The following is a 12387-nucleotide window of genomic DNA, read 5'->3' as shown; positions in this document are numbered from 1 at the left end:
CATGGCATCCTTCACCACTGATGCATGAAAAGCTGCTTTATCTCAGGATTTTAGAAGAAGTGATCTCTTTCATGATTTCCCGACGTTGAGATAATCGAACATCTGAACAGTTAAAATAAGATTATCGGCATATTAAATTTGATCAAGATAATAGTGATTAATTGCTGTCCCGGTTATCTAAATGCATTACCGACCTGGACAAATGGTCTTTGTATTGTTGCAGGATTGTTGTTTTCATGACCTCAGCTAGAGCATCGTTTTCTGGCTGCTGACTTGCAACTGCATCTCGAGGACCACACCAAATGATGCTCACAGCTCCAGAGTTCATAGACCAGCTGACCTGCAGATTTTTTTTTGTTGCAGTGTAATGTGAGTCCACTGGCATCCTGCGCCGATTCCTGAACCTCACACGCCCATTTTATTTGCTATCCCTTACATGATTTGGCAGCTCGGATGACGCCGGGATCCGATGTCGAACTCGGCGCGTCGGCCGTTCAGAGCTCCTCCCCGGGGTGTTAAGCCCCGATACAGGATAACTTTACTTCAACACGCTGCTCATCAAGTCTGACCAAATTCTCTTGGCAGGTTGCTGCAGATACCTGAACTGAGATTTGAGAACATGTATTTTTGTTATAAATGTCATCCACGAGTTGCCAAACGCAGCCTGTTATGCAACGGGTGTCTGTCTTCAGCAGTCACAGGCGGTTTGTGTCTTTACGGTCACAGTTACGTCTCCTGTTTCGAGATGAGAAAAGGTGTTTGGGTGAAGAGTTTAACTTCAATGCAAAGCATGTAGAAGTAACACATCAAGACGGATCCTTGAGAGCACTGTGTGTGTCGGTGGCCTTATGTTTAGAAGAGACTGCCACGACGGTGCCGTTTAAATCCCAGTGTTGTTCGGTCACAACAGCTTCCTGCCAGGTCTCAGAATAAGCATTCTCCGTTAGAATAGCTAGCACTGTATAATAAAACTAAATCTGTCTTGGAGTAGCAGCTCCAAACAGTGACGGTGCAATTCCAGGAGGAATCCTTGGCAGACCAGCTATGTAACGCACAAGAACGTTTTTTTTTTTTTTTTTTTCAGGAAAAATCCTTTTTGAGCTGTGACTTAAAGCTCTTTGCACATAAATTCTGCAAACCTGCCACAGACGAGACCTGTCGTCCCACTGGCTTAGCTGGTTTTTTTTTTTTTTTTTTTTTTAAGACTGAACTAAAGCCAATATAGGGAAGACTGATGTTCAATGTGTAAGAATCAGATCCGTGACATGACACATCACACAGCAGTGTCTGTGTCTCATCCCGTCATGCCAGTTCTTACACAAGCATCAACACAGCTTCACACGACTGCTGCTGAGACGCTCGTCCTCCCTCATTATGGCGCGCAACAGTCTTCAGGCAGAGTGACAAGGTAGAGCGCCCATCACTGCGATCCCGCCTCGAATCGGCTGTGTGAAAAAGGGGCTTAAGATGCTAAAGAAAGCTGGCTTTGTGATTAGCTTGAAGTGGATTACATCCCTCAACCTCAGCTTTTTCACTTATTCTCATAGCGCAGTTCTCCAGGAAGCCGGGAAGGAGGGGAGGACTGCTTGTTCTGGCCTTCCTCAAGGTGTGAATCTGCATAAATGTGTGAATGTGAAGCAGGCCGGGACTAAAATAGGGCTCGCACACCGCGTCGCTGTTGTCTGGACGGAGATTCACTTGAGGAGCAGCATGAGATGTGCGTGTCTCAGGAGGTTTCGCTCCACTTAGAGCGTATTGAATTCGCAGCAGCCTCACTCTTCCTGGTTTGATATCTTTTTACATCCACATTTATAAATCGTTTTCAACTTTACAAACTCAGCGAGTACTTCATAAGGCATACCTGCCTGAAAATAACCTTTATGAGCGTGGCACTAACTTGAAATTGACCACAAAACTAAAGCCCATTTAATTATTCAAACCGTCTAACCTTTCTGAAGGTAACTGTTGTTGCAGTTTTTAATATAGCTGCTGTCTATATGTTGACACCGACATTGACTGCACAGTTGGGAGATCAGTGACATTGATTTTTACATCAGGTGCTCTGTAGAGAGGATATGTTTCTGTGAAAATCCCATGAAGCCGCTTGGTACAAAATGTGTAGGCAGAACTAATGCTTTTCTACATTTATGCTAAACGAAAGTGAGTCAGCGATGAAATGATCACATTGAAAGACACTCTGGTCATGCATTATAGCAGAGACGCTTACCTCTTATAGCCCAGCTATGGCTGAAACGAATGAATGTCAAGTGATATATAAATTAGAGTATATTTTATAAAATGAGGCAGAAAACATGAAGAAATTTCTGTTTTTTAAGATCGCTTTTTCCATGTTGACATCCTTCTTGAAAGGGTTTTTTTTTTTTTTTTTGTTGGTACTATTCGAAAGCCAGTTCTGTTTATTACATAAAGAACATGCATTTTCATTTCAAAATCGCGCTGCATGTTACATCTATGTGCCGATAATGAACCTTTCGCCCGTTGTCCTGCCGCTTGCAGGGTTCCAAGCGTCTTCTGAGATCAAACGAGTACGTCCTCCCACCCAGCGGACTGATGGAGACAGACCTGGAGCTCACATTCTCACTACAGGCAAGTGCTCCCTTCACTGCGCCGCGACTTCTCACGCTCGTGCAGCGGCAGCTACTCGACACGCAGGATTGCGTTGGAGCCTGGTGTCCCGTCTTCACTGCTGCTAATTTTTGCTTGTCACTCTAAAACAGGGGGGTGGGAAATTCATTTTTCTCCAGATGCCACATGAAAACTGAGACTGCTGCGCAGGGCCAAGACATGATTTCACTTACAACTCGGCTTCATGTAAAAATATCTCGTAATACGAAGCAGATGGTTGCATGGTTTCATTAATCAGTCATGAAATTCAGGGGTTTACCAATACTTTGAAATGTTACAGTCTAAGGAAATCACATGGATACATTCAAAGTTCAAGCAAAATTGTTGTTTTGGTCCCATCGTGTTTCAAAAATGGAATTGATCCACGATCTGTCAGTGACCACCTGCAGTTTTTCTTACTGTGCGCAAATCTCATCTAAATAAACCAGCAAGTTTAGAAGTAGCAGCCATTCTGGGGAAACACGGGGTATGTTTCATGGCATAATTAATGTGGTCTGACCACATTTTATGCTGGATTTGGTTTAAATAATCTGTGACGCAGATTAAAAGGAATAAAAATCTAATGTAAGAAGTCCATTGTGTTCGTCACAGAGAGGAGACTTTGTCTTGAGATAAATTACATCAGATAATTTATTCAGAACTGAAAATGGTGCTCATAATGCCTTCAGAAGTCATGTACAGTGAATATATACTTGTGCTCTGTGGGAGCTGTGATATACTGAAAAGAGAGTCTGTTGTGTATGCAGCTGTTATCATCACAGAAGCAGTTTTTTTTTTTTTTTTCACAAAGCAGCAGGAGCCAATCCAATGTGTTGACACAACTCTGGATGTGGCTGATGACTTTATTATACCGCCAGTTTATTTTAACTGATTGTATTTGTCTTCTTTTCAGTATCCTCATTTTCTAAAGAGGGACGCCAACAGACTTCAGATTATGCTGCAGAGGAGAAAACGTTACAAGAATCGAACCATCCTCGGCTACAAGACCTTGGCAGTGGGAGTTATCAATATGGCTGAGGTACTGTACAGCCGCCTCACCTGGGGCGCATCTCTTTCAGTCATTTCTCTTCGCGTTCCGCCATCGACCGTTTCATTTCCCTGGAGGACCGAGTCATTTTGGCCCCCGGGCTCTCGATTGCGTTCTTCCCTGACAGTGATTGACATTGCTATTAGGATCTGCCTGTCATGTCTTGGTTTCCAGAGAGAGTGCTTCCTGTGATACATATTATTTCAGATGATTCATAGCAATCACACATACTGCAAAGTGAAATTACAGACCATCTGGACCCGTCTTCTCTATAAACAGTGCAATCAGCTGTGGGAGGCAGAAATGATGAGCTGGAAGTGTGATCGATAGTTGAAAGAGATACCTGTGTGTGTGTGTGTGTGTGTGTGTGTGTGTGTGTGTGTGTGTGTGTGGTAATTTTCACCTGGACTTGTCGAGGGTGTTTTGGTGTGATGACTGCTGCAGAATGATTGATCCAAATGATACCATTACTAATTTTGGGCCCTGGCAACTGTTCTGCGAGACAGTTGAGAATGTTTGACCTCTCCGAAGCAGGATCCCTGCCCAGTTCAACAATCAGTCTGCTATCAGATATCAAGCCAAATTGAGCTGATAGCAGAAGTGCAGAAGCTGCTGGAGGAAGACCAGGCTCCCATACTGAAAGCTCATTTCTCAATTCTGACTCCTGCTAATCCACACACGCACACACACAAAAAAACCAAATCTTGACGTGCTTGAGATCCATGATGACTTTGACACAGTTGTGTTAATTTTTTAAACATATTCAAAAGTCAAGCAACACTTTAACTCTGCTGGATGGTTGAAAACTTGTTTGTGAATTCAGTTCACAGTTCGTTTCAGAGTTCCAGTGAGATCGAAGCCAGAGACCCATGCGCCTCTCAAGTACTGCTGCTAATGTAACTCCTCACTCAAAGATACAATCATTTCAAATAAGATCATACTTTTAACTGCTGCTTTATCAATCGACCCACTTTTTTTTAACCTTCTTTTCAAAAATGTAATCTGTGTATAAGAAGTCTTGACTCTTGACTGGTTCAAATTGTGAGATCGGTCGCTCACCTAATTGTTGTGGATTATACAGAATGACTGCTGTTCTTAATGGCACAGGCTGTCCATTTGACTGCGGGTCATCCCCTCCCACCACCGTGTGGCATTAACCCGCTTCAATGATTTATAGTTAGATTGTCACGTTTGTTGCAGAAGGCTTATATTAGAATTAGGATTATAAAAGAGACGATCCAGCAGATCAGTGCATTACCCAGGATGAAGCTGGTGCCTGTTCGTGACGTCTGAGGTAAAGACAGAGGTTTCGAATGATATCGAGCATCCCGTTTCTTTTGAGGGAAGATTTCTCACTCTGTAATTCCAGCAGCTGATGTGTTCCTCTGTGCTCAGGTGGAGTTATTTTTCAGCAGCATCCCCAGGATGGGATTTGATTGACATCTGAAAATCGGACTAATGTGTTATTGTATTTTAAAGTACCTCTCCACTGTTGTGCTGCGTTGGCGCGCGCCGCAGTGGAACAGCCCCGTTTTCTATGAATAATCCTAGATTGGCCATTATTGGATCCTGTTGGGTAATTACCATGTCATCCTCTGCAAAGTAAACCCCCCCCACCCCCCGTGCTCTTATTGTGAAACTGCCGAGGTCTCTAGCGGGAGGAAGTCACTTATTGGACTTTGCGTGGAGCATCGGAGCGCACCCCTGCCAGTGTTTGAGCGAAATGAGCACGCTCCCAGAACAGCAATTCATCAAGTGAAGTATTGCAAGCAGCCCCAAGACGGCGCTTGGAATGAAAGTGTGTTATAGTGCTCGCCTGGATGGTATGCACATATTGGTTTGGCTCATTTCGTCTTTGAGAATGTGAAGAGCAGAATTGTGCTAATGAAGATTTATTTGGGGATAGCGTGGCCGACAGTCTGTAATCAGTCAGTAAATCTCCGTGAGCGTATAAAGCAGTGTAACAGAGGCCATTTTAATCTCTCTTGGATCCTTGTCAGCTGGAGAAAAGCAGATGAAAATTTTCCATCCTGTCTCTGTGCTGAAGGAGCGTTTGTATTTGTAATATCTGTTCATCGCTGCTTCAACACACTTGTGCGAGAGTGATTGATGGATGCAGTGAGACGTATGAGGCGTGATGGCATCTGGGCTAGAAGAGCAATAGATGCCGAGGCCGGTGAAGTCCTGCGTCGCATTGACAGAACAAGATGATACCATCAGCAATGTTCCAAAGGTTTTGTCGGCTTCTTTTTTTGAATTAACACACAAACCGATTCCTCGCTGTCGTTAAACGCTGTGCAGGTGATGCAACACCCAACAGACGGAGGACAGATCCTGGGTCTCCATAGCAACGTGAAGGAGGCGCCAGTGCGTGTGGCGGAGATCAGCGTGTTCTCGCTGTCCAGCCAGCCCATCGACCACGAGGACGGCAGCGGCCAGGCTGGCCGCAAGACCAAAACCTCAGGTGGGCACCGCCGCCCCGTCCCACAGGCCCGTGTCCGCACTGCCCGGCAAAATCCCGTCTGTAATTTCAGCTTCCAGCCTCCCCGAACAGGCCTCTCTCTCCGCCCCCCCCCCCCTCCTTCCACATGGCTCCGATTTCCCAGCTGAACACAGAATAAACTCTATTAATCCCAGCCCTTCCTATGGGCCAAGGATATGTTATTCTCTTCAGCTATGGCTGTAATGTTGATTTGAGAGTTGAACAGATGTAGGGGCCTATTCCCTTACACTGCTCTAATTCGGGACCCTACGGGGGAGGGGAGGGGGTTGGGGTGTGTGCCGTTCCCTGTTCGGACTCCCTGCCTTCGACCTCGCTGTTCTGGATGCCATTAAGGAGGCGGGGGGGGGGGGGGGGGGGGGGGGGGGGGGGGGGGGGGTGTCGGTCGCTCAAACATAACACATGAGCTCATGCACCAAGTATTAAACTAGTGTCACTCGGAGGGAAGGAAAGATGTTTATCTTTCTGCTCCGTGCAGCAGCGAGCCCCGGCAGCATCCATCACCTGTAGGAACACGGTGCAGGATGTTTCGCCGGCAGAAGGAAGTCCGCATTAGCCGCTGGAAACCGTATCGCTCTCCCATCACCTCGTTTGCCCCCAGCTGTCAGACACATCAAAAACTTCCTGCCTTTTACAAATGTGATCGCACGAGCCAATAAGAGGAAAAAGAAGGAGAGCAGAGCGTTTCAGCCAATGAAATGTCATCGAAACTCCATCCGAATGTGGAACACGGATCTTGAGTAGAGCTCTGTAGGCCAATTTGCATGCAATAACAATTTCATTACTTTCAGCAAGTAACTTCAGTATTTGGTTATATACTTGGAAGAAAAGATTTTTCATCACTATATACTTGGCTCATCATTATTCTTGCTGTACAGTCAAAGCAATTCATCACTGTTAAGCCGAAGTAAAAGAGGATATTAAATGACTTTATCTACACAAGATGAAAAATTGCCTCGGGGCTCCCTCGTATGTCTGTTTAAAATTCAAGATGGCATAATTTATCTCATATGAGTGCTGCGCAGGATTTCCTATGCGATACTGTAGAATACTGTTGAAACCTCATTACTGAAGAACTCAAGTCCAGATTCCACTGTATTAGCACATTTATCACAATTGAAGTTTTTCCATAAATAAGAAACTGACCTCTGCACTCTGTAGGTTCACAGACCCACATATTTCGAACTGAATTTGTAGTGCATGTTATCGCGACATGTTGTTTGTGAAGATAGATCAGTTTAAAAGCGAGATGCTATCGACTGACAGTGCTGCCTTCCTGTGTGTTTGTGTCCGTCCCGGGTCAGACCGCTCCCCAGACATGGACAACTACTCCGAGGACGATGACGACAGCTACTCGTCAGAGCAGGAAGCCAGCGACGACGCAGTTCACGGCCAGGTCAGCGCCCGGAGACTCTCAGCTCCGCCTGAATATGTGAAATCTAATACAAGAATTTGTACCTCTTATATTACTGAAGACGTTATGTAAGAAGATCAGCTGTTGTTTGTTTACTCTAACAGTATGTTTTCTGTACTTCGTCAAAAAGCTTTTTTTTTTTTTTAAATTTCATCTGTTTCATCTATCTTTCTCCATATTCCAGGACCTGTATGATGAAGACGACGAGGTTAGGAAGCCCAAGAAAGCCCGTAGGAAAATGATCCGAACCACTTCAATGACCAGGGTGCGTCGCTTGCCCCTCCTTTTTCTTTTTTTTTCCCCCCCTCTTTTAGTCACTCGGAGCGTTACGCTCGCCAATCATTGACCATGAGAATAAGCGGGGCCCGTGTTTGCTGTTTTACAAGCTTTTAAGGGACGGCACACACTGTGTTCCATTTGTCCGGGCCATTAAGACGATATAGATGAGCGTGTAAATGAACGCTGTGGGTTCACTGGACTGGTTCTAATGGTCTCTACATGGAATGGCTATGAATGAATAATCCAGCGGGCAGTAACGGGGAGAATGTATAAGCCTGAGCCCAGCTGTCATGCTTATTTAATGGCAACACTCACTCCATATTCAAGAGCGTTTTTTTTCTTTTTTTTTTTCTCTTCTCCTTTCTCTTACAGCAACCTAACTTCAAACAGAAATTTGTGGCCTTGCTGAAGAGGTTCAAGGTAACGGATGAGGTGAGTTGCAGAAAAGATAATTGCTTTTGTTTTGATTGACAAGCGTAACAATGTGTTCAGTGTCAAAAGAAATGAAGGCTACGGGATCCGCTGCACGGCCGCCTTCTGGGAGTTCTCCGCCCTTCGGTTATGAAGTCTTCTGCCAGTCAGCTGTGAAGCTTGCAGTTATTAAACTGTCCCCCGGGACAGGATAAAATAATTTCAGCACTGACTGTCTAAACAGCGCAGTGCTGCATCGCCGCCAACGTGCTCCTGATTGGAGGAGAATGGCCGGTGAAGAAATCCCTGCTGCAAACAGAGCTACAAGTCACATTATGGCGTTAGGCCGCGTCGCGTCTGCGCCGCTGCGTGTATGATTCATGCATTTCCATCAGCGGCGCTTTATACGCGGGATCCATTAGCGGGCGTGTTCTCTACCACTTAATATAATGATAAATGTATTTGTGTCTTTCTTTTCCTAAGTACTTAAGAATGAAGGTTTCTGTGGATTCTGCATAATAGCCTCAGACCTGGTCATCAGCAGGATGTCGAGTGGTGATGCACTTCTGCTTCTGCAGGTCCATTAGTGGATAATCTATGTTAGGCCATTAGAATAATAATCATAATTGCTGTTGAACTGTGAAATCTATAGGAGCAATTGGAACATCTGTTGCCTTCTCTCTCTCTCTCTCTCTCTCTCTCTCTAGCTTCACTACTAACTGAATCAAATCAACAACAGGGTGTGTGTTGTTTAGTTTTTTTGTCCCATGTGAGGATTCACTCCAGCTTTTGCACATCGTGTGGCGCAAACAATTAAGGCCGAGAATGACGTAACAGAGCGACGCTTCGAAAGGCCTCCAGGGTGTCAGAGTTGGGTTGTGCAGGAAGGTTCTGGAAGCTCCAGGTGGCCCGGTGATCTTTTATCACATTCCCTGTCACTAATCTCCTTCCTTGCGGCTCGGGCAGTGTGTGAGGCTAGAGTTCTATAAATACATAGCCAGGAGGAGGAGAGGGGACAGACTGTGTTTATCTGCTCCCTGCCAGCTCCTGCACTTATGGAGTGGCATTAATCACCTGATTAGTCCACAGGCCCGCCTGTGTGCAGCTCCTATGATATACATCCCCACTGTGCAGCTGGCAGAACAAGGCTCAGCACCTCAGATCTCCTCCAGCACTCACTTACCTTTTAATTACCCTGCTTAGAACCGGGGCGGTGATATATTTCTTGCATAGATTTTCTCATTTTGCAGCCTTCCGTGTTGGCGCTCACTCTTCAGGCTCCATCGGCCCGCCCGAGAAAGTCACTCACTGATGAACCGAACCACACTTCCTTCATACCAAACCTGTGATCGCTCCGGCAGGTTCTGGACTCCGACCCGGTGGACCAGACCCAGGAGGTAGAGGAGGATCTGGACTTGCTCTACGACAGTCTAGAGGTGTACAACCAGAGCGACAGCGGGCCAGAGATGGAGGACAACGAGAGTGTCCTGAGCACTCCGAAGCCCAAACTCAAGTACGTTGACGTCTGCCTCCAGGTCATTCCTCAGGAAGTCCGGTTTCAGACTTCTTTTAAGAAGACATTCTTTGTTTGAAGCCATTCTCGTATCGATCAGCTCCGGGTCATCCCAGTCCGGCAGCTTGCTTCAACACAGACAAAACGCACTTTGCTTCTTCATAGTGGACTCATAAAAGCTGAGCTCTCTGTTTTTGTACTTTTGGAGTCATTTCATCATTAGGCTAGCATCACAGCACTAAACCCTTTTTGCGCACAATCCAACTATGAACTGATTCATATCTGAAATCCTTCGGTTTCCTTCCAGCTTTATGAAGATCAGATGTTCTGTCATGTTCGACAGTGATCACTGATGAACCGTGAAGATCTGAGGGGGAAATCTGTTACCTTGAAAGCCAGCTGGCGAAAGTTATTTGTCGACAAAGTAAACCGAAGCAAACTTTCTATTAAAGCTTCAACCCCCGCGTGCAGGTTATGCAGTTTATGTGAAACTTTAACATAAGAGAATGGGGTTCATGCAGCATCCCTCTGCATTATCCCTGTTTTACGTTACATTCATCTTCTTACATTAAAGGAGAATTTTATGATTGTTAAAGAAAATTTGCGATAAATCACTTGATTGTAGGAGCAGTACTGTGGTGTTTTCTGTGATGTAAAATTCCATACACCACGTCGAGACACAACAATGTGACTGTAGGCTCAATAATAGCATTTTTCATTTAAGATAAGCTTTTTTTCTCAGTTTTTAAAGTGATTATGAAACTGCGGTATGTGACCTACCGTTAACATATGGTGGAACTCGAAGAGCTCAACGTTTTCTCAGGTGGTCCTCGCCGTATAAACAATCAGAACGTGTCTTCCTGTTTGCAGGCCGTTTTTTGAAGGGATGTCTCACTCCAGCTCCCAGACGGAAATCGGAAGCATACACAGCCAAAAAAGCCAGCAGAGAGAACTCTCCTGTCCTGTAAGTCGATGACGGAACTCACCGTTTACTGAGCGTGCATCTTTTTCTATTGAACAGTGTTCTGTGGTGGAATCTCCCCCCGTTATCGTCCCGGTGTTTAAATCTCTGGCGGGTCTCGTGTTCTTGCTGTGATCGAGGGATTCCCGAGGAAAGATATTCAGAACACGAATGTAATGCAGAAAAGCATCCAGGTCTGAAGTCCTTAGCCCGTTCACCTCTGCAGCCATTCAGTATTTATAGGGACTGACACCAAATGACCTTCCCAACACATACACACACACACACACACACACACACACACACACACACACACACACACACACACACAAATATGCCGCCATGCTTGGAGAGAAGATTGGACGGAGCAATACTAAACTCCCACTCAGAGATTTATGGCCCGCTGGAACAACGAGGGCAGGGGAAGAGAGACATGTTGAGTGTGATGATGAGAGAGGGAGAGCCATTTATAAATATCTGGGAATCCATTTTAGCCGGTAATAAAATAGCCAAGAGCCTTTCAGACGGCTGGGGCCCTCCATTTCACTCAGTAAACATTCCAGTCCAACTTCATCAACACGTCTCGCAGCTCGACTGAAAAGCCGGCGAAGTAACACCGAAATAAATCGACGGTGGCGTTTCAGGGTGTGTTTAAACACGGCCGGCCGAGCGAACCTGAGCACGCACGCTCGCCCAAACCAACTTCCTCCAGTTTGCAAATGATCAGTGAAATGTGCAGCCGCTCGCCGTGCTGCTTGTGCTCGGCGGGTCTTTCGCTGGAGGAGATGGAACCGAGCATTTCCATTTGGAGACGTGAGATCGTGCCGTTTATTTTCCCGGGAGAAGTCATCTCCGTGGTGACAGAGATGTAACGTATGGCCGTGTGTGTGTGTGTGTGTGTGTGTGTGTGTGTGTGTGTGTGTGTGTGTGTGTGTGTGTGTGTGTGTGTGTGTGTGTGTGTGTGTGTGTGTGTGTGTGTGTGTGTGTGTGTGTGTGTGTGTGTGTGTGTGCTTACCCTGCAGAGTGGAGCCTTTCTGACTGTGGACAGATGTAAAGCGCAAAGCGGGCGATATCAAGACGACGGCGTCACAGACACAACCGTCGGGGTATGTTTTTGGTTTCGAACCACATCACCTTGAGCATATCTCGCTCACATTTCTGGTTTCCTGCCCCTTCCCCCTCCAGTGGGGGTTTTCTGAGAAAAAGTAATGCAGCAGAGACACAAACTAAACAGGATCCTGTATGAATCAGTAGAGGAGGCGGCATCATAGGTCACTACAGAAACAATTTTTATATATAAAGTTATTTACTGTTCAATAATTTAAGAAGGAAAGTACACTTGGGAACTTTGATCTCTTTTCTAGCATCCAGCGTAACTCAGACTCATGTTAAATGAAGATTTCTCCACAGGTAGATTCTTTTGCCGCAGTGTTTCCATTTTGGCGTCCTTTAAACACTCCGCTGAACGTCGGTTGGTGTTCCTGTACGTGTGCATGCACACATCAACTAGCTCTGAAAATGAAAATAAATGTTACGCTGCATTTGATTCACAAAAAAAAAGGAGAACTTCACACCCACAGGCAGAGCTGTATGTATGAGTCATTGAAACAGTCAGAAACTTCCTACCGGTAATTAG

General features: G+C 45.6%; 1 protein-coding gene across 2 annotated transcripts in view; it reads left to right on the top strand.

The window, feature by feature from the left end:
• The window catches only part of LOC115398944 (phosphofurin acidic cluster sorting protein 2), a 44988-nt gene that overhangs the window by 21454 nt on the left and 11147 nt on the right, over positions 1–12387 (top strand). For both annotated transcript variants that reach the window (XM_030106013.1, XM_030106014.1), the window contains exons 3-11: positions 2518–2607; positions 3539–3664; positions 5975–6137; positions 7478–7569; positions 7772–7852; positions 8239–8298; positions 9639–9790; positions 10661–10754; positions 11774–11857. In XM_030106013.1, coding sequence (XP_029961873.1) covers positions 2518–2607; positions 3539–3664; positions 5975–6137; positions 7478–7569; positions 7772–7852; positions 8239–8298; positions 9639–9790; positions 10661–10754; positions 11774–11857 — 942 coding nt within the window. The remainder of the gene's footprint in view (positions 1–2517; positions 2608–3538; positions 3665–5974; positions 6138–7477; positions 7570–7771; positions 7853–8238; positions 8299–9638; positions 9791–10660; positions 10755–11773; positions 11858–12387) is intronic.

The sequence above is a fragment of the Salarias fasciatus genome, chromosome 13, assembly GCF_902148845.1.
Source record: "Salarias fasciatus chromosome 13, fSalaFa1.1, whole genome shotgun sequence".
Taxonomy (NCBI): Eukaryota; Metazoa; Chordata; class Actinopteri; order Blenniiformes; family Blenniidae; genus Salarias; species Salarias fasciatus.
The sequence above is the reverse complement of the archived record's forward strand: the minus strand, read 5'-3'. Positions and strand labels throughout refer to the sequence as shown.